General features: G+C 32.2%; 2 protein-coding genes and 1 pseudogene across 4 annotated transcripts; all 3 read right to left on the bottom strand.

The window, feature by feature from the left end:
* Window positions 1–1,157: 1,157 nt before the first annotated feature.
* Window positions 1,158–4,356, bottom strand: LOC145015963 (protein NRT1/ PTR FAMILY 5.2 pseudogene; annotated as a pseudogene). Its single transcript, XR_013666101.1, has 3 exons — window positions 4,235–4,356; window positions 3,668–3,885; window positions 1,158–2,605 (listed from the first exon to the last, which is right to left on the bottom strand). The product of XR_013666101.1 is annotated as a protein NRT1/ PTR FAMILY 5.2 pseudogene (transcript).
* An 11,434-nt stretch (window positions 4,357–15,790) lies between these two features.
* LOC145017364 (protein NRT1/ PTR FAMILY 5.2-like) lies at window positions 15,791–17,860 on the bottom strand. Its single transcript, XM_078975409.1, has 3 exons — window positions 17,740–17,860; window positions 17,329–17,546; window positions 15,791–17,242 (listed from the first exon to the last, which is right to left on the bottom strand). Exons 1-3 carry the CDS (start codon window positions 17,855–17,857, stop codon window positions 15,791–15,793), a joined length of 1,788 nt encoding a protein of 595 aa, XP_078831535.1. The 5' UTR covers window positions 17,858–17,860.
* A 3,174-nt stretch (window positions 17,861–21,034) lies between these two features.
* On the bottom strand, window positions 21,035–23,797 carry LOC145015707 (heterogeneous nuclear ribonucleoprotein 1-like). Of its 2 annotated transcripts, XR_013666001.1 has the most exons (4): window positions 23,388–23,797; window positions 21,716–22,711; window positions 21,343–21,426; window positions 21,035–21,210 (listed from the first exon to the last, which is right to left on the bottom strand). XR_013666001.1 is itself a non-coding variant. In XM_078974180.1 (2 exons), the coding sequence occupies exons 1-2, from the start codon at window positions 23,607–23,609 to the stop codon at window positions 21,749–21,751; spliced, it is 1,185 nt and encodes a 394-aa protein (XP_078830306.1). In that variant the 5' UTR covers window positions 23,610–23,797; the 3' UTR covers window positions 21,509–21,748. The 2 variants fall into 2 exon arrangements, 1 of the variants encoding a protein (XP_078830306.1); XM_078974180.1 differs by lacking the exons at window positions 21,035–21,210; window positions 21,343–21,426 and having other exon boundaries at window positions 21,509–22,711.
* Between the last annotated feature and the right edge of the window lie 1,531 nt (window positions 23,798–25,328).

The following is a 25,328-nucleotide window of genomic DNA, read 5'->3' on the forward strand; positions in this document are numbered from 1 at the left end:
ATCAAACTTCCAATATTGTGTTCGAAGAAGTATGTCAAAATTTATGTTAAAGTGTTATGTTTATTTTACTTATCAAATAAAGTAGTAATTACTTGCCATCCAGAATCCAATGCTTTTTTTTACAGTTATTAATTTTTTTTTTGTCTATATAAAATTTTTAACCGTACCTCCCGTGGTTTCCACGGGTTATAACCTAGTTTGGGATAAAAGGTTTCGAATGAACAAAAAACAAATAAAATGATTGGGGTTTAATATTTAATTTTAGGGTTTAGTTGTAAATAATAGTAGTAGTGGTAATATGCTAACAATAATTTTATAAAAGGTTCTCAAAAATTTTTATACGTGATAATTTTAGAAATTAGGATTCAAATTTGGATTAAATTTTAGAGTAAATTACATGAATGGTCCCTATGGTTTAGGGTAATTTGCGCGTTTGGTCCCTAACTTGTTTTTTTAACTCGGAAGGTCCCTACTGTTTGTTTTTGTTACGCGGTTGGTCCCTATCTTACCTAAAAAGACTATTATACCCTTGATTTTTTTTAATTTATCTAAATAAACACACCCCTAATCCTACCCCCTCACCTTACCTCACCTACCCCATCATTTTTTTCTCTTTAAATAATAGTCTTTTTAGATAAGACAGGGACCAAACGCGTAACAAAAATAAACATTAGGGACCAAACGTGTAACAAAAACAAACCATAGGGACCTTCCGAGTTAAAAATAAGTTAGGAACCAAGCATGCAAATTACCTCAAACCATAGGGACCATTCGTGTAATTTACTCTAAATTTTAATAGAAAGTTATCGAGATAATGGTTAAAGATTTTTACCAGATTTTATAGGATTGAATTGTTAAAAAAATGGTAGATATTTTAGAAAAATATCGCGTATCAAAGAAGTATGCTAGAAAAAGAACACATGATGTTTTTATGTTTTATTTATTAGAAGAAGTAGACGTGTCATTTAATGCAATAGTCCATTCTATCATGACAAATATTACCTAAATAAAACAACAGTTGACATTATCACATTTGACTAAAATATGGTAGATTGTAAATACAAAGTGTTATGTAAATATGTAATCATAATAGGAAAAAATACGAGAATATATCCAAGGTTTGTGTTAATATGAAACAATATTACATTTTATGATCATCATCTGACAACATACCTTTGCTTTGTGAACTTCCCAATATCTTGTTTTCCAACTCTTGTTTGGTTTCATCAACTTCAACATTGTAGTCAAAGTTTTTTGCGGCAACGAGGAAGAAAAAGAAGTTTACGAAGCTCAAAATAGCATAAAAAACATAATAGTAGTCTATATGTGATTCATTCAGGTTGTTTAGTATCCAACCTTTGTGTTCATTCCTCTTGGTAACATCAGACACAGTCGATAGTATAAAACTACTTAGAAAAAACCCGACACCCAAGCTAGTTGTAAAATAAGCAGTCCCAAGGCTTTTCATTCCTTCAGGCGCTTGATCGTAGAAAAACTCAAGTTTAGCGACTTCTAAGAAACAATCAGCGACACCCATCAACGCGAATTGAGGAAGGAGAATGAATATGCTCAAAGGCACGATTTGTCCTTTCTCAGATATACCATGATCTTTAGCAACACTTAGTCGTTGTCTTTCTACAAGACTAGCGACTATCATTGTAATGATATGGAGGATGATTCCAATTGTCATTCGTTGCAACAAAGTAATGCCTCGTGGGTTTTTTGTGTATTTGCGAACCCAAGGAACAAATAACCGATCATAAACTACAATACTAATTAGCATGGAGATCGTAAGAAATACTGATAGACAAGCTGGTGGGATGTCAAAATGTGGTCCCATGGATCGAACCAACGTTGTGCCTTGTTTGATGAAAAAAGTGTGTATTTGGGCCACTAATGTGCTAGGGATAAATGTTGCAAACAATATTGGGATCATTTTGACCATTTGTTTTGTCTGCTCGACTTGAGTCACCGGACACAACTTCCATTCCGAAGCTGGTTCATCGATCTTCACTGCAGCTTTGTCGAGGAACCGTAACGAACTCGAATGGCTGACTCTATACTTCCCGTGACTAGAGTACTCATCTAAAGGTAACTCATGTAGCTCTTTAAGGTCAATAGGTAAAACTACATGTCTCTTTCTAAAAGTGGCAACTAGTACTTTGGCAATTTTAGTAAATGGGCTTTCTACTATTGGTTTGTGCCTATAAGTTGGTGTACCAAATATAAAGGCTATTATGGCCACAAGGAGAGCCAATGTAGGGATACCATACCCTAAGGCCCAACCCACATCATCTTGAATATACACTAGGAATGTATTAGAGAAAAGGGTGCCAAAAAAGATGCTAAACATCCACCAATTGAAAAAAGTGAGCTTATGAGCCTTTTCCATGGGCTCAAAATCATCAAACTGATCTGCACCCATTGTCGAGATGTTGGGCTTGGTTCCACCGGTCCCAATCGCAATAATGTAAAGTGCACAATAGAAAATAGCAACTTGGAATGAAGAGGCCCGTTTATCGCAATCTAGGTAACTCACATGTTTGCCACATGTTGGTGGCTTAAGAGTTGGTAGTGAAACCACAAGAGTCAATAAACACATGCCCTGTTTAAATAAGAAAAGAGTTGTGTAATTAAGATAACCCACATCTAGGGGTGTTCAAAACCGGATATCCAGAAATTCGGATATCCAAAAATTCAGATAGTGGATTTTTGATAGCCGTATCAATATCCGAAATTTCGGATATACAAATTTTCGGATACAAATTCGGATATTAAATTGAATATCCGAAAATCAAGGCCTGCGAAAATGAAAGTTTATGCAATTTATGTTTTGTATTTACTAGGTAAAAAAATTAACATTACAATTAACTTGGTAACGAAACTAATAAGCAAAAGACTAGAGAAGCATTGTATTTTATTTTCGTATCAATTCATCCTCATTATGCCTTTATGTTATGTGAGTGCTTTTATAAGTGACATATATTTTCTTATTGCAAATTGCGGATACATACGGTGCTACTAGCCTGCTAATCTCTAGTGTATACTTTGCAAACAAACTAAAGTCACAAACAAATTCAAATATATATAATAGGGAAAGACAAACTACCCGATTATTCGATGACAACTACTTAATTCGTTATTAACTTTATAAATAAATTTAAATTAACACCACATTTAACTATGGAGATACCTATAGCGACGATGGATATATCTCATAAAAAAAAACTCGATAGTTTTAGCATAAGAAAACATAAAACAATATATTAGTGAAAATAAGTTACTAAATTCATCAGCAATGACACTTTCGATCGAATATTAACAATAAAACTTGAGACTATATATTATTACTTTCCACTTTTCCATATTAAAATAGTAAATATAATAAGAAAAAAAAGATTTGGGATATCGGATATCTGATATCCGAAATATCCGAAAAAGTTACAAAATCACTATCCGTATCCGAATCCGAAAACACAGATATCCAAATTTTGGATATCTGAAAATCCGGATATCCGAAATTTTGGATATTTTCGGATAGGGATTTCAGATATTTCGGATAGTTCTGCTCGGCCCCGATTTACAATTTAGCAACACGATCTAGGGTTTAGAACTAATTTACGCAAAAATGTTAATGTTAACACAGAACAAAGTTATAAAAATATACCAGAAAATAAATGACCGAAGCAATCATGAAAGTCCAATATCTTCCCAAGTATGTGTCGGCGATATATGCACCTAAAAGAGGCGTCATCCACACAGTTCCCACCCAATTTGTGACATTGTTCGATGATTTCACTGTGCCTTCATGCAATTCCCTTGTTAAGTATAACACCAAGTTTGTTGCTATTCCATAGTATGCCATTCTTTCACACACTTCATAGCCTGAAAAATCAAGTTCAAAGAACAAAAAAAAAAGTTATTGTTGTTGTATCATATTCGATTCAACAAATAGTATATCAATTTCTTTGTTTATTAAGCAGATAAAACCATGACACAAGTATAATATATTTGATAACTAATGCTAATAATATCGACAGAAAAAAATAGTAATTGTGTTAACGTATCTGACATCGATACAACACTGTTTTATATGTCTTTTTATACACTGGGTATTTTTTTCTCCAAATGACTCTTTTGGAGATTAAAACAATGACTCCACATATATATTACAAATTAAAGCCAGTAGAGGAAGAAGTAAGAGTATATATTATATTTTTTTTATGACAATCACCTATCATGTAGTAACAAGCTCTCCATCTCCCTGTTTTTGATCGAAGGATGGGTCTACCCTTAAGATCTGTAGTGCCATCTTGCGTGAAATTATGTTCAATGCCCTTCTCATATTCCATGAATCCCAACTCACAAAATCACAAGAAAGAAGCAGAAAATATTTATGGAATCAAAAATCCTAGTTTGTAACCCCATTAAATAATAGTTCAAGTCATTTTCTCTTATCTGCCCTTCTCCATTTGTATATCACAAGGATACATTTTTGGTCACTTTCATTGATATCTTTTGATTGGAATTGACTAGTTTGTCCTTGAAAATTGATGCCTGCCTCTTAGTTTTGGATCATATTAGCATAAAGATCCACGAGGTAGACATGTTGAATACTGCCATGAGCTAAAAAACTCAACTCGGTGACTTTTTATTTATTTATTCGTAGTATTTTTTATACTAGCATAAGGATCCACGAATTGGATTTGAAGTCATATTGTCAACATATTTGCCGTCGTTCCCATTAAGAACTCGATCGAGAGAGTGACCCCATCCTAATTAATTTGTGTTTAAACATTCCATAATCCACTTTTTTTTCTTCAACAAGATAAACTTATTTTTACTATGGGCTAAAACATTAATCTTATTGGGTTAATCCACTTCCTAAATTTTATAATAATAACTATGTTATAACCTGTGTACTACACGGGATTTAACATAAAACAACGTTGAAAGTTAATAGATATTATAATTAATAATACATCTGCAACAATAGTTTTTTATGCTTATCTTTTAGAAATTTAGATGTTTTATCCGTTTACCTAAAAAAATATGAAAATTAAAACACTAACATTTTTAACCAAGATGACCATTTATAAACATATTAGGCACGACCATAAATTAAGTGCATTATTTTTTTTTATTATTATTTTTTTTTTGGTAATTACGAGAGTTTGTTTGTAAGTAAAAAGGTAATATGAGAATAACACATTGTTTCCTTTTTAACAATTATAAACTTTTATTTAAGGGATTTTTTAATATGTGCCTAAGGACACATATAAAAAATATTAATTAATCATAATTATTACCATAATTAAATATTAAATCATTAATTATAAGAAATATTGCCATAATTAAATATAAAATTCATTAATAATCTCTATAATTAATGCATTTCACATTTAATTATGGTAATAATTATGATTAATTAATACTTCTTATATGTGGTACATATTAGAAAATCCCTTTATTTAAATATTTACTATCAAATAAAAGAGCTTAAATAGTTGGAAAGTAGCACTCAATGTAATTAAATTTAAATGTTAACAATTTTCTAAATATAACATTGAATAAACTCATTGGCCACAAACATTCAAAAGTAAATCATTATTTTTGAATTTCAATGCAAAAGTCTACAACCACACACAATGAATATCAAGAACGGGAAATATAAACTTGCAAATAACAACAAATTTATAAAACCAAGTTTATAAAGCTGAAGGGAGTGGTGTCATCAAAACCGTACTCTCTTCACTGTCACATATGCACCACGTCACTTTTTACCACACAAGTGTGGTTTCTTATCACACCCAAAGAGTGGTGCCATACTTTTTATTTAATAATTTAATTTAATAAAACTTCTTTTTCAATAAAAAAGCATAATTTTTCATTACTTCAAAATAAAAAAAAAAACATTACATTACATTACTAAAAAAACATGACATTAAAAAAATCCTACAAACTTAAAGAACACAAGCAATAGCAAAATTAAAAATAACTTGAAATTCTTTAGAAGATGAAGAATATGACATTTTCTATTTAATTTTGAGAGAGAAAACAATCGAGAAATGTAAAAGTTTGGTCTTGATTTGAACAAATGAAGTAGATTTTATAATTTATAGGCAAGAAAGAAAGAAAAAAAATCTTAACATATTTGACTGTTCAACGGTCATCATTTACCATTAACCAATCAAAATACGCGGAAAAAAATCTTCACATTACCTAATGAAATCGTGACATAAAAATGTTCAAAATCACAGAAGTATACACAATGGCGACGTACTTACAACACTTTACTTATAAAAGCAATACAGTTACATTATGTTCATCTGAATATTGAGGGTCGTTACACTTTGGCTGTACATAAAAGATTCTCATAAAATTGTTATCAATCAAAAGAGAAAAAAAAATTAATCAATGCATGAAAGAGTAGATCATGTAACCAGAAAATCCTGTAAGAATTCAACATTTAATGAACCATATAAATGATTGAACTCAAAATAGTATAATCTGATATCTTTTAATCAACCAGCAGTAACATAGTAGTTTCGAGTTTAATCCTACATATTTAACACACTTTTATCCAATTATTCTAGTTTAATCTCACGTGGTTGACAATTTAATCAAAAAAATATCAATTTTCCCATATAATCCAATAGCATGTTAGTTTTTGAACTTGAACAATCAAGTTAAAAATTTTACCGGATTGTCTTTTTCTAATGATATAGGGGCTTAACATATAAGACCACAATATTTAAGGGTTAGTTGGTTATACCTTAAGTAATGAGTTGTTTTAATCTCCAGATGTATATGAGCTAAATGATGTGGTAGTAATGCCTCTTTATCTTTGCTTTCTTCTTTGGTTCATTTATAATCCATTGTTTCCATCCTCTAGGGTTGCTATTAACCTAACACAAAAACAACAAAGAAAATGAATAAGCTAGTTTTCAAAATAAGCCATATTTTACAAAAATTGAAATGCTTCTTAAGTGATCAAGATCGGATAACTTGTGAACCTTTTAACCAGTTAGAAAATGGACGAGCTAAAGGAGTGTCGTTGTAAAAAACGTGCATCGTGTGATTATCAAGTACCAACCATCATCTTCAACTAATCGTATAAACTTCCCAACCAAAGGAGAACACAGGCCGACAACCAGTGGGTTGAGAATGTTGACATTGAACTGTTGGTTTGCTTGAAATGCTTGTAGAATGCTGCTATAAAATGGTGAGACCATTCAAAGGTATGTAGAAATAGTTAACATGTTATAATTAATATCATACACCAATTAGAGATATGATTCTATAACAATTAAAACATAATGGTACCTGTTTTCAAATTTGAAAGATTTGACGCTGGTGAAGCAAAAAATAGTTAATAAAAACATGCATCAAAATAAATTAATAAAGAAATGCATATCAAAACTAACTTTATTTATGACATAAACTAACAATTTTGGAAAAGATGGCTCTCTATCTAAAACTTTATTTATGATCTAAACTAACAATTTTGGAAAGGATGTCTCTCTATCTCAATCATCTGTTTCATTGAACACTTGGCATACACCTCCAATGTCATTTAAACTAATAAAAAAAATCACATGTATATGTTCCATGAAAATACGTTTGAGACCCATCTCATTGGTTTTGTGGTGAGCATCTTTGACGTTTCTAAATTTTAAGCAAATATGAAGACATCAATTGCCTAAAAAAGTATTTTTGTTTCAAAATAGCATATGGGTTTGAATAGTGGGTGTTCCCTGAAAATTTAGAAAAATTATGAATTATAAATAGCATATGGGTTTGAATATTACCTAGATTTCGAACATAACAAAATCATGTGTTCTTGATTAACTCTGAATTGGTATACTTCCTCCATGATGAACCCTCAGACTTCTTAAAAGAAGAAACAGAAAATTCTTACGGCGGAGTTTGAGTGTAGAATAGTTCCATATAACACTAAGACGGTTAATCATTATAAATATAGAGACCAAAATCGAGAAGATGAAGAAACACACATTGATCTTCAAATCACGGGAGACTTCAAACTTCCAAAAGAGCGATCCCAAAGTTGAAATAAGGAGAAATTATATTACATGTACCAGTGACAAGTCATGAAAAAATCGAGGTAGGATCTTCAAATTGTGTCGAAAAAAGACCAAGTAGCTAAAACATAAGCTTATCTAGAACCACCAAATACTGTTTTGTCTGAGTTGATAAAAAAATTGAGGAACTAAATGCTTGAAATTGTGCATTTGCTCATTGGTAAACTATTAAACCACAAGGTAGAATTGAAGGTTTCCATTTGATGTAGGATTTAGGTATATTTTAACTTTGAATTAGTTACCAAAACTAAGAAAACGAAATTAGTGGAAACAAATGCGTGATTTTAGGGAATAAACAGCTGAACACATACTCGATAAGGGTTGGGGTGGGAACGAATTAGAGGGAAAGATCAAGGAGAAGGTGTCATGTGTCAAAGCAGAGGTATAAAAAATAGACGTGTGACATGTTTAGGAGTGTTTTATTAGAAAAAAAAGAAGAATAAGAAGAAGAAGATGTGTTACAAGCCACATAAATGAATAATTATAATAAAAATCTAAATTTTTTAATAATACAATTTAGGAGTTTCTGATGTATGCATTTGGATTCGACTGTTTTCTAGTAAAGATGAAATATAACCCATATAGAATTGATTAATATACTCAATATGAAATATATAGAAGCAATATATTAAAATATTAATAATTTACCTTTGAAAATAATTTAGCAAATTACAAACATGTGAATACACTTTAGATGATGTTTGACTATTTTAATATTATCCTTATATACTCAATATGATTGTTTTGTAGAAAAACAATATTCTTCAACTTTCAGTTGAAATATAATATGATCCTTATATATATTCAAACATTGAAATGGAAATATAGATTCATACAAATTCTTAGAGAAGAATGAGATATGTGTTTTGTATGGTCAGTTAGGGTTTTTAATTTTAAAACTATATTGTTAAAACTAAAAAGATTAATTAAATATTTATTTAATTACTAAAATTAATTAATAAATAACATTAAAAATTTACCTTATTTAGGTTTTGAAATGATTGGCTTTACATCCACACAATAATTAGTTAGAATACTTGAACCTAGCTCTTTCTCTCTCTCTGTCTATATACATACATATATATATATATATATATATATATATATATATATATATATATATATATAATCTAAAGGAAGTTAGCAATAGTAACTTTTATGTTTTTAGGTTTTTACCATAAATGCTTAGTAAATTTGACACTTTTAGTCATTAAAATCAAAACTTTTACATTTTTGTGTTTTATTAAGTTTTTGGGCTTTAAGGTTTTACCACAAATCTTTAGTAACTTTAACACTTTTCATCCTTGCAATGAAAATTTTTATATTTTGGTGTTTTTGTCACAAATCTTTAATGAATTTGACACCTTTCATCCTAGTCAAAACTTTTACATTTTGACATAAAAAACACAAAAAACCTCCTTTAGAATTTTGTCACCATATTTTTCCAACTTTAGCAACTTTCACATTATTGCCATAACATTTTTGGATTTTCTCCACCAATGTCCATTTTTTTGGTTGTTGTACATTTTTGACATCAAATTTTAGGGGTTATCGACTTTCGCTCTTATTTGTGGTGATTTATACGTTCAACATATATTTTTTAACGTTTGCCGATTTTCCCCATATTACTCCAAAAGCGGCGTAGCCGCGAGTTCTTTGCTAGTTAGCATTAAATCTCATGTTAATTTGATTGTAAGAATAAATTAAAATAAGAGAAAATTGCAAAAATGGTCTCTATGATATGCATTTTTTCCGACATTTAGTCAAAACCTTGACTTTTTCTTTGACTTCATGGTCCTTTTAGGCTAGTTTGGTTGCGTTTTTGGCAATGTTTTGAAAACCGGACCCAACATCGAACCGGCCGTCTTACCGTGTTGATGGTTCGATTGGTTCGACTGGTTGAACCGGTCCCAAAAATGGGACGAACCGGATGACGTCATATATATATATATATATATATATATATATATATATATATATATATATATATATATATATATATATATATATATATATATATATATATAAAACTTGTTGTTTGTATACTTCAATTATGCTTGCCTGAAAAATGTTTTGTTCTCATCGGCTAATCTTCATTGTGCAAAGTTTCCCATTAAGTCATGTATGGATAAATTGGCTAAATTGTGTGAATGAGACTAATTGATAATATTACCTTGGATTCCAACAAACATTTTTCACAATATTCATATTAATAAAATTTTAACGTAAATTTCATATTGTGGATTATGCAAGCAACAAGATTTTACATTTATCATTGGTGTGCACACTAACCATATTCCAATGTTGTTGGTACATGTACCAAATATGAAATCAACTTAGGACAACAAACTTTAAAACACAAAGAAGCGCAAAACAACTTTTATATCGAGTGATAGCCTTCTCAAGAAGACAAGGAACAATACCAACAAGTTAAAAGCGTAGTTATATCTAGTTTTTAGTTTACAATGTTTTTGCTTTCTTTACCATATTTTTAGACTTGTTATTAGTACAACCTTTTTTTCTTTTTCTATTTTAGTTAAGATCTTATTTATAGATTTTCATTTCAATTATTAATAATATCAACTTTTTTCGTTTCATATTGTAGGTTTATGTTTACTTTCATTTATATTGTTTTGATGTGTTGAAATACATCAAAAGTAACAATAAAAATTAAAGTAATGTCTCTGAATGTTAAACAATAATCACACATCAAAATTTTCATGTGTTTATAATATAAATTTGGCTATGTTTGAAAGTTTTCTCAATGTCTCTAAAATTATATAATGATCACTTTGCATCATAATAAACATTGTTTGTGTGTCTAAATGATAACCTAGGTTATACTAATAACCATTTTTTGTGGTATTAAATTGAATATTGGTCACAATTATAAATACTATTATGTCTATAAATAAATTATGATTATATTTTTAATTGATTTTCTATGTCGAAAGGATATAATATAGTCATAATTACGATTTTTTATATGTCTGAATGATAAGATCGGTCAGGATAAGCAATACAAATATGATTGTAAGCTAATATCAAATCCATAGCTTTAATAAAATGTGTGGATTTATAATACTTATGATTATGTTTCACTTAATTTTGTGTCTCTAAACAATAGACAATAATGACAATAAAAGATTGTTTTTGTGACTAATTATTAGCAAATCGCCACTTATGAAATAAATTACATGTGACCATTAAGGAACCTGGTCATGTTCACCGTAACTACATGTCTACAAAAGATACCCAATAGTCTTAATAAACTTTGAATTGTGTGACAATTTACTAGTAAAACATCACATTGAAACAACATATATGTCGTCACTTGGTGATATACAGTTACTAAAATTATTAAATAAATGTGTATACTTACTGTTTAACGCCACAATAGTGAATAAAATGATTGATTTTAGGAACAAAATTACCTATCCAATTGCCACACTTTTATAATACGGTCACAGGTTTTCATATTATACGAATACTACATTTTAAAGTGACCATACAATCCATACGATGGCGTCACCTTCCCTTACATTTTTAGTGAAAAAATAAAATGTCACTATATGTATACGTTACACTTTTATGGTTTGTCCATAGGTCATTTTTGTACTGGTGCCACTCGACTCAAGGATTACATAACACATACAGCTCACGTTACTTCCACACATTCCACTCCTCTCTCATCAGCGTCATCAGGTACACGGTATCCTATATCAAATTACATCAATTGTAGTAAATTCTCTATGTCCCATAGACATTTTTTGGCAGCCATTACAGCAGGAACGGAACCCTCGGCCTACAAAGAGGCAGTTTGTCATCAATGTTGGCGTGATGCTATACGAAAAGAAATTGATGCATTGACATCCAACAACACTTGGACAATAACAACTTTACCTAAAGAAAAAAAAAAGATTTAGGAAGCAAGTGGGTTTTTCGTATAAAATATAATGTAGATGAGTCAGTCAAATGTCACAAAGCAAGACTGATTACTCTTGGAAATCAACAAATTGAAGGTCTAGATTACTCATAAACATTTGCTCCTACTGCAAAAATGGTTAATGTTCGTACCTTTTTGGCTGTCACAGCTATCAAACAATGATCAAATGGATGTGCATAATGCTTTTTTGCATGGGGATCTTAAAGAAGAGGTGTATATGCATCTTCCTCATGGATTTGAAGCTCCCGGAACACATCAAGTTTGTCGACTCAGAAAATCATTATACGGTCTTCGTCAAGCACCAAGATGTTGGTTTGCCAAACTAATTGCCGCTCTTTCTAAATATGGGTTTGCTCAGTCCAAATATGATCATTTTATTTTCATCTATACAAAGGGAACCATTTACTTGAATGTGTTGGTGTATGTCGATGATCTCGTTGTTGGTGGAAATGACTCTAGTGCAATCCAAAGTTTTAAAGATTACTTGAGCAAGTGTTTTCATATGAAGGATCTAGGAAGATTAAAATATTTTTTGGGCATTAAAGTGTCCTGCAATGCCATGGGGATATGCCTTAGTCAACGGAAATATACACTTGATATTATCTCGGATGTCGGTCTCTTGGGTGTCAAACCTATAGGAACCCATATTGAGCAAAATCATAACCTTGCTCTTGCTGATGGTGTCGACATGATGGATCCAACTAAATATCGACGATTGGTTTCTTGTATCATCTATTTAACCATTACTCGTCCCGAGATATGTTATAGTGTTCATATCTTGACACGATTTATGCAAAATCCAAAGGTTACTCACTGGGAGTTTGCTTTATGTGTTGTACGTTATCTCAAAATAATCCCGGCTAAGGTCTCTTTCTTAAATCCTCTTCCCAGTTACAAATAAGAGCCTATTGTGATGTTGATTGGGCGAGTTGTCCTCTGACTCGCAGATCCCTGGCTGCATATTTCGTCTTTCTTGGCGACACACCAATTTCTTGGAAAACTAAGAAGCAACAGACTGTCTCATGATCGTCTACTGAAGCAGAATATCGATCGCTAGCTGCTACCACATCTAAATTGAAATGGTTAAGAGGATTGCTATCTTCTTTTGGCATTCATCATTCATCTCACATGCCCATCGCTTGCGACAACCATTCAACTCTAAACCTTGCTCAGAATCCAGTGTTCCATGAACGTACTAAGCATATCGAATTTGACTACCATATCATTCGAGATGAAATCAATCGTGGTTCATTCTTCCTTCTCATGTCTCGACTTATCATCAACTGGCAGACATTCTAGCGAAGGCTCTCCCTAAGCAAAAGTTTGATACTCTTCTCGGCAAGTTGGGCATCTCAAAACTCCATGCTCCACCTTGAGGGGGGTATTAATGTGTACATATATTATAGTTGTCATATTCTGTATATCTTCTATATTTTAGGATATTATTCCTCAGTTAGAAGAGATGATTTTGTAATCCCTAATTTCTAGGAGTTTGCGTAGCTGTTCTCTAGGTGATTTTTGTATAAGTTTCGTTCATTATTGAAATCAATATCTAAAAACCTTTTCTCAATTTCCCAGTTTTGTTTTGTCAAATCCATATCTATTACACACTTTCGGTAAAAGTGAAGCAGACATCTGGTAAAATAACTAATGTGGATGAACTTAGACTTTGAAAAGTCAATATAGGAATATAGGCTTGTCCACATGTATGATTCCACGTCTGAAAAACATTGAATCAATTACCTCCATATTCAATTAGTAAGTGTACACCTCGTATCCTTTTACTTGTGTAATTTCATCTCAAACCTAGCATCAGCTATTTGAAGGATGTGCAAGTATGTGGGTTAAGAATATATATATATATATATATATATATATATATATATATATATATATATATATATATATATATATAGGGTTAAGTTCAAATGAGAACACTATTTAATGTGAGAACGTGAGAACACTACTTTATGTTACTATTCTACTATGAATTTTGTATATACAACGATATGGTATTATTAATCAACAAATATACGAACAATCACACATTAATATTTACATTAAAATTTTGTATGTACAACTTTATGACATTACTCATCACCGAATATATGAACAATCACATATTTAACATTCACATTAGAATTTACTAAACTACCACACACACACACACACACACACACACATATATATATATATATATATATATATATATATATATATAAATTTTATAGTAGAATAGCAATATAAAATTGAATATATTCATATTATAATTACTACAATACTATACATATTAAATTCATAGTAAAATAATAACATAAAGTAGTGTTCTCACGTTCTCACATTAAATATTGTTCTCATTTGAACTTAACCCTATATATATATATATATATATATATATATATATATATATATATATATGTATGTATTGAGAGAGAGAGAGAGAGAGAGATCTGATATGCCAATAACGATGCAGTGATAAAAAGAGAATGAAACACAAATTAGGGTTTAACGGTATCCATTGTAGGGATTTTGATTTATAAAACAAATCACAAAGCATGCACACTCACAAGTCAAAACCACTTGGTAGTTGGCAATAGTTCACATTAACATAGACTTAGGAGAGTTCATAGACTTAGGAGAGTTCAGGAAACGACAAGCAGAGTTTTCGTTTTTTTTAAGATTTCGCTTCTATAGCATGTAATGGATAGAAGCAAATGAGATATGCATTTTGAGGTACGATTCGTAACGGATGACCATTCTTTTGAATGGTGCGATGAATTTGAGGACGACGTTGATGAAATTTTCACGTAGCAGAGTGAGAAAAAAGGGAACAAGGACTTCATGTTGTCTCTTCAAACCATGCATAATAGGTTTATTAAAGAAGCCATATATGACTAGGACAAGTCAATGCCAAGTCAACTAACATGTGGTGCCTATGTGGACATATTATTGGCCGCATCATATACGAAGTAACCTATAAACCAATGTTTTAAAACCCGGGTTTTTAGTTGACCCGGTGTGATGATCGGTTCACGGGTCAACCCGGTTTGTGGTCTTTTTCTATTTCTATATATTTTTACTTTCATGCATAATGCATAAACATATAAAACCAATAATTTGATGTCCACACAGTTTAAACATTGAAGAAACCGCAAACGGCTCGTTGTTTTGGCGTTCGCTACTTGTATCCAACCATCCAAACTCTATTGAAACGGGTCAAACCGGTTCAACATAAGCGGTCGAACCGCGGTTTAGGGGAAACCCGGCCGGTTCGATCCGGTTCGTATTTTTACAAAAAATCGGTCTAATTTGACCCGCCTTCTGCCCCGGGTCACGGTCCAACCGGTTGAACCGGCCGGGTCGACCCGGGTTTTAAAACATGACTATAAACCGGTAAAAAACACCTCATTCCCCTCAATAACAGGTCATATCATTGTTTATACCTTTAGAATGCATAAAAGTTAAAGTTAGTTTTGGGACCTTTTAAACCCAAAGGGAAAAAGGTTATTGGGTTTTATGGACATTAATAGACCGAACCATTTCATTTATTTATCCATTTCATTATATCATGCGCTAGCCAAGTAAAACAATTTATATATTACATCATTTTTTTACCGGAATAAAATGTCAAATAATAAATACAAAACATTAGGTAATCATCACAGAGAAAAAAAAAAACACACATATATATATATATTCAATGTTGTGTGCTAAAAGGAAACAATATTACAATCTAGGATCATCATCCAGCAACATAACTTTGTTCGGTGAACTTTCCGATATCTTGTTCCAACTCTTGTTCGGATCGATCAGCTTCGACATTATAGTCAAAGTTTTTCGCGACAGCAAGGAAGCCCATAAAGTTCACAAAGCTCAAAATCGCATAAAACGCATAATAATAGTCTAGGTGTGATTGATTGAGGTTGTTTAGGATCCAACCTTTGTGTCCATTCATCTTGGTGACATTAGCTACGGTCGATAAGATGAAACTACTAAGAAAATACCCAACACCAAGACTAGTTGTAAAATAAGCTGTCCCAAGACTTTTCATTCCTTCAGGCGCTTGATCATAGAAAAACTCAAGTTTAGCAACTTCTAAGAAACAATCTGCGACACCCATTAATGCAAATTGAGGTAGGAGAATAAATATGCTTAGAGGCACAATTTGGCCTTTCTCAGTTATGCCATGATCTTTAGCGACACTTAGTCGTCGTCTTTCTACAAGACTAGCAATGATCATGGTAATGATATGTAAGGTTATTCCAACAATCATTCGTTGCAGTAAAGTGATGCCTCGCGGATTTTGTGTAAATTTCCGAACCCAAGGAACAAAGAAACGATCATAAATCGCAATACTGATCAGCATAGAAACTGTAAGGAATACTGCTAGACAAGCTGGTGGGATTTCGAAATGTGGTCCCATTGATCGAACTAAGGTGGTGCCTTGTTTGATGAACAAAGTGTGTGTTTGAGCGAACAATGTGCTAGGAATAAACGTTGCAAACAAAACTGGGAGCATTTTGACCATTTGTTTTGTCTGCTCAACTTGAGTCACCGGGCATAACTTCCATTCAGAATCCGAATCCGGTTCTTCTATCTTCACTGCAGCTTTGTCGAGGAACTGTAATGAACTTGAATGGTCAAGTCTATACTTTCCGGGACTAGAGTACTTGTCCAAAGTCAACTCATGGAGCTCTTTCGGGTCAACAGGTACAACTACATTCCTTTTTTTAAAACTGGCAACTAGTACTTTTGCCATCTTAGTAAATGGGCTTTCAACTTTTGGTTTATGCCTATAAGTTGGCGTCCCAAATATAAAGGCTATTATTGCCACAAGTAGAGCCAAAGTAGGGATACCGTACCCTAAGGCCCAACCCACCGTATCTTGTATGTACACCAAGAATGTATTTGAGAAAAGAGTGCCAAAAAAGATGCTAAACATCCACCAATTAAAGAAAGTGAGTTTGTGGGCTTTTTCTTTGGGATCAAAATCATCAAATTGGTCTGCACCCATTGTCGATATGTTAGGCTTCGTTCCACCTGTCCCGATTGCAATAATGTAAAGTGCACAATAAAAGATTCCAACTTGGAACGAAGATGCTCTTTTATCGCAATTCAGATAGCTCACATCTTTGCCACATGTTGGCGGTTTTAGCGATGGTAGTGAAACCACAAGAGTCAACAAACACATACCCTGTTTAGTAACAAGATCTATGGGTTTGAGTTGGACGTAAAATATGAAAAATGTTAATTACATGCAAATGGAATCAATATATTTACCAGAAAATAAATGACCGATGCAATCATGAACGTCCAATATCTTCCCAAGTATGTGTCAGCTATATATGCACCCAAAAGAGGAGTCATCCACACAGTTCCGATCCAATTTGTGACATTGTTTGATGATTTCACCGTGCCTTCGTGCAATTCCCTTGTTAAGTACAAGACCAAATTTGTTGCTATTCCATAGTATGCCATTCTTTCGCACACTTCATAGCCTAAAAATTAAGTTCAAAATAATCAAAATCAATCCTCCTGTTGTATGTATCATATTAAACTTGACAAATAATTCGTTGAGATTGTTTAATTATCAAACATATAAAACCATATAGATGGACTATAAAATATATGTGATAACCAGGATCATTGAAAAAATAATAATTCAAGCTAGTAAAAGAAAATAACAGTCACCTAGCATGTAGTAACACGCTCTCCATCGCCCAGTATTTGATCGTGAGACTGGTCTACCCTTAAGGTCTATAGTTCCATCTTGGGTGAAATTATGTTCAAGGCCCTTTTCATATTCCATGAATCTCAAAACACGAACACTAGAAAGAAAGAGATAGTATTTATTGCTAATATGTATCGGGCTACTTATAAGTGTTTGGGTTCTTGGAACAATACACTATTAAAAAAAAACCCTAGTTTGTAACTACATTTAATAATATTCCAAGTTCTTTTCTCTTATCTACCCTTCCGTTTGCATATCACAAGAATGAATTTTTTTATCATTTTCACTGGTATCTTTTGGTTGGAATTTTCTAATTTGTCCTTTAAAAATTGATGTCTGACTCTTGTTTTGGATCATTTTCGCTTAAAGATCCACGAGGTAGACATGTCGCATACTGCCATGGGTTAAAACTTAAAAACCTCCAATTCCGGCAATTTTTGATTCTTTTTTTGTTACTAACTAATATGAAAGTCGAGGTGGCAAAATAACACTGTCGGGGTGGTTTCATAAAAGGTCAAAATCAGATATTTCTTGAACAAGAGGTTTGTCTAATTAATCTGCTAGTAGATGATGAATTAAAATGCTATTTTAATACGTCATAAAACTGTATTCTTGCAACAGCAAGCTAATTTTGTTTAATAAAGCCATTTCGGAGCTTATATCACGTTGAAGATAAAATATAACTCAAAACTATATGTTAGTATTAGTTAGACCAGTCGAAATTGTCATGTGTATAAGAAATGCAACAGGATGAAAAATGCAACCAAATGAACCATGTGAGTAATGTATCAAAATAAATTCGTGTCAAAACATTTAATTTTAAGAATGGGGCGAGCTAATTAATCAAATGATACTTTTTTTTATCCATTTTGAATTAATTTATTAAAATACCAAAATTATTACAAAATTTATATATATTAAAATACTAATTTAATATTTAACATAAGAGATAATTATAGAAACTACATGATCACATAGATTAAAGTAAATGAGTCGAACTTTTTAAATCTACCAAAAGGACTGTTGGTAGTTTTTTTTTTTTTTTTTTCTTTCAAATTTTCGAGTTGATCACTACACATAATAATCTGAAACATTTATCCTCGTTTTTCTCATCTATGTTTAAGGAGATATTGTACAGATTCAATATTATATTTTCAATAAATTGTTGTATCATCAAGACAGATATATATTTTGAAAATTTTTATCTTAAAACACTGCTTGCAGGCCTCAATCTACAAATTTTCAAGATCGTAGTTCTATTGTACGTAAACATCAACACACAAGTAAAAAGTTCAGTATTGTGAATCTTTGTTTATAAATCCATTTAATTTGTGTTTCTTTTTGTTCAATTTCGCGTTTTGATTAATTACTTTTGTCATAACAATGACTACCATGTCTGAAAATTACATTTTGGGATAAATTAATTTATTTTGGAATATCAATAATACCGTTGAGATTGGCGTAAAAAGTTCCAAAATTTATCATTTTTAACGTTACATATGGTTCGTACATTTCAGACTTCATTTATCCGATCTTTTGAACAACATACTGAATGACAAGTATATACAAAAACAATGTGTCTAGAATTTGAAAACTAATATATTTGTACATTGGCACTTTAGAGTTCAAGATGCTTTGTTTTTTATTGAAATTTAATTAAAAAAAAAATTATCAACATGAAAGTATTTTCCGATAAAATGACATAAGTATATGTATACCATTTAGTTGAAAAATTGATTCTAGTGAACATTCAGGATATTGAGAGAATTTCTGGGTGTGAACAAAAAGCATATGCCAACTATAATGTATTCGAAATTCTAAAATGACTAAATTTTGCATTTGATGGCTTACCGTAAATAGAAAAAAGTACTAAGTTTATGTTAATTCTAAATAATCATATGATATGCTGTACCAAATGGTTTCTAGACCAGCAGTATCAAGTATTGTCATTTCTCTTTAAGGTTGAAGTTCAAGTTGAATAGTTTAAAAGTAGATTAGATTTGTTATTAAAAAAATGATATTTTATTTTTCTAATTATCCCTTAAATAATTTAAGAAATAATAGACATTTTAAAATTAGGTTATTTTCGGTTGTTCAACAAATTTCAGCCATTTCTTTTTCTAGTTTAGCCATCGCAATAAACTCAGCTGAAATTGCTAAATTATATAGGAATTTGAAATTGAAATGATCGTAGTCTCATGTTAATTTGGCCTGTAAAAGTAAATACAAAAATACAATCAAATTCAAATGGTTAGTTGGCTAATAAGGTATAATACATATTTCAGATATTTAATAAAAATAATCGGACAAATATTTATTTCTCTAGTCAAGACTCAAGTGTCCTTTTCCAGTTTGATACGTCTGATAATTTTAGTATTATGCTTTGATTTAGACCTATTGACTATTGAGAGTAACTTTAACAATATTTATCAACGTGGTATTGTGACAGATATTTGGCAATGTCTAAATGAATACGATTGCATGGCCTACATGGCTACTCTTCATATTTTGTTTATATTCAAGAATAACGACAATTAATTGTAGAATAAAGATTCTACTCCATCTACCTCAAAAAATATAAACGGGTCGCATCTGTGATTAATATTTTCACCTATTGATTATATATTAGACAAAAAATATAGGGTTGACAACCGTTGATCCTTATGATTTCCACATCAAACATAGCTAGTGTTTGTTTATCAGTTTTTCAGATCTTGGTATCAATCAATCGTTTTGAATACTTGTTTTTCTGATCCAGTTAATTCCTTATAAATGTGCATATGTGTGTACAAATTGAAGTTTCCAAATCCTAATATCTATGTTAATTTCTTGATTGTTGTTTGTATCATTTGAATTGTTGAGAATAAAATCATAAAGATTAAGGAATGTCGTTATTTTGGATGCAAATTAATGATAAATACCAATTTATGAACTTCTCTGGCATCCCACAAGGATAGGATTTTAGTTAATTGGTTGAAGCAACTCCTAAATAAGTACAAACAACTTGTATAAATTTTAATGAATTCATTATATTTTAATAGGATATATTAGTATTATAAAAATGATTTGGCCTAAGGATAACTTGATCATTTCAAATAATAATAATAATAATAACAGAACAAAAGTAAATCGAATAACCATTTCTGAAATTTTGTCTAGATATTAAAAAGAAAAATCCTTTAATGGGAACTAAAAACCACTTTCTATGCCAGGAAAAAAAAACCTATAATAATACCATACAAAGCTAAAATAGGCTTTTAAGTTGAAACAAATTAGAGAATAGTTGTTAGCTAAAATCAAAGTAGCCAATTATATAAAAAGTAATGAAAATTAACAGGAAAGCCAGTAAATCTTGATTGATATACGATTGGATTATATCATTGTCAGATCTAGTGGCCGAAGGGGGCGTTTGGTTCTGGGAATTCCATTTCCTGCCAACCAAACACACATGTGACATATTAAATTTCTTTAGATTCCAATTACATTCCTTCCAAAAGAAAAAAAAAAAAAAAAAAAAAAGGAAAACAAAGTAAATATTAGAAGTTTAAACAAAAACGACATACCCATTTGCTGAAACTAGAATTCTTCTTGCGTTCCAACCTGGGATAAGGATTCCACGATGCCAATCTTGATGGATTCGTTGCTTCCTGTAAAAACAAAGAGAACATAACAGGGGAACAATTATGCCTCCAATGGTAAGGTAAGCACAATCAGCAGAGCTAGGTTGAGTTAATTTAATAAAAAGATTTAACCATGCAAATTAACTAACACATACAACTATAGCAAACTTGAGTTAAATGCTACAACTCATAACTGAAGAAAAACTTATAATGCAAGTACAACTACCAAAATTAAATTCTACTATAACATAATTCATGATACTATTACTACCAAGATTCAAGCAATCCAAACCAGTTTTTAAGTTTGTTGCATAACCATTATTGGAGCACCATCACATCCGCTTTTCAATCAAGTCTCTGATCTCCACCCTGCATTAGAGTAACCAGGCTGCCCATTATAGGCGGCACCGGCACCAGCACCACCCATATAGCCGCCACCACCACCTGCTGCTTGTTGATCTCCTAGCCCTGATCTACCACCAGCTGCTCCATAACCACCGGTGTTTGAATTATAGCCCTCATTACTACCATAACCACCATACCCATAACCTTGACTCCCATAACTAGAACCCCCACTTGGAGGTTGACCCACCGCTCCACCACCACCACCACCACCATTCCAAAGAACATTAGCCCCATACCCTGCATTACCACCATACCCTGCACCACCATAGCCAGGAGTCTGACCACTCCATGGGTTTTTTAATGGACTAGGACTACCACCTATGTAACCGGAGTTTGCAGCACTCGGGTTCCCATATGCTCCGGCAGGACCACCATAACCACCAACACCATACCCTCCATACCCGCCATAACCACCATAACTCGGTTGACCATATCCAGAATACGGAGGATAGCCGCCACCAGAGTTTTGCGCCTGCATGAACCTATTACCATCCATCTGACTGTCAAATGAACCACCATTGTTGCCTTGATAGCCGCCACCACGGCCGCCACCGCCGCCGCCAGGATTCGCGTCTTTGGGGAGAGCTCGTTTTACCTCCACAAGCTTATTGTTAAGTTCATGGAAGGTCTTCTGGAGGACTCTATCGACAGCATCTTCAGTGTCAAATGAGATGAAACCAAATCCACGAGGTCTGTTGGTAGTTTGGTCAAACATAATTACTACATCCGTTACATCACCATAACTTTCAAAATACTGGCGGAATTGTTCTTCTGTTAAGGTGGAAGGCAATCCACCAACAAATATCTTTTTGGTTCTGGAAGTTCCTCCTCCAGAGCTTCTGCTGACATTGCTTCCAGGCCTGGATGCTTGTTGTTCTTCTCTTGATAAAGCCCTCTTAACTTCCACCTGCACACCCAAAGTGGGGAGTTCTATATAAACACCAAAGCATATACATGGACCACAATGTTCAAAAGGAAATAGAAAATGATGGGTCGTTCTGTTTCCTTTTATGTATAAACTTCTGAAATCCAATAAAGATTTTAACATAAAACATAGAAACTCCATTAAAAGATAACAACCATTAAAAGGAAACCACGTTAAAACATCCAAATAACATGATTCTAAATTCTGACAATCAATGGGAGTGCTAAGATATCAGATTCAGACACACACACTCACGAAGGCGATTCAATTAGAGAACTTGGAGATGGGAGTAACAGAAATCAACTGAATTGAGATACTTAATGGGGCTCTCAAGTTTTACCATCAATGGTATTGAAAAAACTATTACCCATTCCAGAAATATAGCTTTGACTTTAATTACTGATACGAATAGCAGTGCTATTGCTTAGGTTCAAAACCGTTTAGAAACGATAACAAGCTATGTTATTATCAGGTGGCTGGTTTCTCAAAGTAGAAGTAAACTTCTCATTTCGGAAACAAATTGATTTGATTGACAGTCGCGAAAACAAACTTTACAAGTAAAAAGTTAAAAATCAGTACAAATAACTATTCGGAAAGCTGAAACAATCTCCAACCTAATTGAAGAATGAAGAGCGATGAAAAATCATAAATTTCTTACATTGCGGCCATCGATGGTGTGCCTATCTTGAAGAACAGAATCAAGAACAGATGGATCTGAGAACACAACGAAGCCGAACCCACGTGGACGTCCGGTGATCTTATCGCGCATGATTACGGTCTGCGAGACATCGCCGTATTTGCCGAAGTAATCACTTAACCTTTCCTCCGTGGTGTCCCATGCTATTCCTCCTAAGAACAGCTTCCCTTCGTCTGAATCCATTGATTTTCTTGGTTTTCTCACACACAAACACGCAGCTCAGTTTGAGTGAGTGAGTGAGTGTGTGTAATTTCTGAATCTAGGGTTTGCACGGACTTGATCACTTGAAGTGTCCGTTTGGGAATTTGGGATCGAATCGCAGTAGAAGCATACGTCATGATTCCCACCGGTACGACGCCGCTTCACTGTTCATGGAATATGCGAGCGTATCAATATGATTTAAATTTAGGACAATATATTTTTTAATCGTTTAAATCTTATAAACGGTTCAAATATCCGACATAAATAAATTTTATTATATTTGATACATAATAATTTTTTAGAAACATAATAATTTATATTTTAAAAAATTATATAATACAATATTTTAAATAAAGTATTTTGACCAACAACTTTCTTTATTCAACCCACTTAATTAAGAGAAATAATATAAACGGATTATAATAGGCTACTATGACCCGCATAAAAAATAATATTTATGGATGGTCTTTTATATAAAATAATAGTTTTATGTTTATTTAATATCTTTATATATTTTTGTGGTTTAACCATTAATATTTTATAGACAAAATTATAAATATAATTCCTATGATATGCGATTATTATATTGGTGGTCATTTTGATAATGTTTGCTTGTGATTTTGATCTTTTAAAAAGTTGAAAACCCTGAAATGTCTTTCTAATACATTTTAATATGTTTTATACTTAATTTAAAGTTTTATTAATTAAGAACATTAAGGACCGCCTCTTTACCTCTCTCTCTCTCTCTCTAAAGAAAACACTCACAACTGGTTTGTAACCCATCTCCAAAAAAACGAACTATGTGTCTTCTTCACCATTTTTTTTACCAGTGTTGGATCATCCAGCTTCAAACATAAAATTAGTTCCAAAAATCTCAGATCAAAACCCCGATCTCCATTCTGAGACCATTTATTGATCAAATCCAAGAAGCTATTGCAGAATATGATATGTATGTGAGTGTGTGTCTATGATAGAAGATTGAATTCAATTACAGAGGAAAAACGTGAATGGGTTTATGATGAACATCATGAAAAATGAAAACCCTTTGAGTTCATGAAATCCCAGATGTGTTCTTGAACATACATCAAGTCCAAAAATGATTTCTTGTTCATGGTTCTTGTGTTCTTCAATCTTTTGGATTTGGTATCGAAAAAAAAAACTATTTCAATAACAAACCCAGATATGATCTTCACCATGTCATCAAAATTCAAGTCGAATCTGTTGGGTTTTAGCCATAAGAACTTTCCTATGTGCGCATGCAAAACCCTATTGCTTGGATCTAGGCTTTCTAATAAACATGCTTTTGAAACCAAGACTTCTAATGGCTAATTAGGTTAAACAACAACATTAATACAGATCTAGAATCATACCTTTGAGTTCCTTGTTGATCTTCTTGTCTTGGAGCTTCTAGAGTCACAATTGTCACTCCTCTAATGGCTTACAAACACCAATAGCAAGCAAGATGATTTAGGAGAGAGGAGAGGGGATGGAATTCGGCCAGAGGTTCCTTGCTTTAGGTTCTGAAAGGTTGTACACGAATTCCACATCCCAAGGGCCTATTTATACCTTTAGACTCCTTAAGGGTTTCACCCTAAACCCTAATTGGATAATCTTCACTTAAGGCTATCCAAATCCATTCATAGATATCCTTATGGACTATTTTGAGCTATCCTAAAGCTCTTAGAAACCGTCCAAAGTCCA

This window comes from Lactuca saligna, chromosome 9, assembly GCF_052625555.1.
Source record: "Lactuca saligna cultivar CGN05327 chromosome 9, ASM5262555v1, whole genome shotgun sequence".
Taxonomy (NCBI): Eukaryota; Viridiplantae; Streptophyta; class Magnoliopsida; order Asterales; family Asteraceae; genus Lactuca; species Lactuca saligna.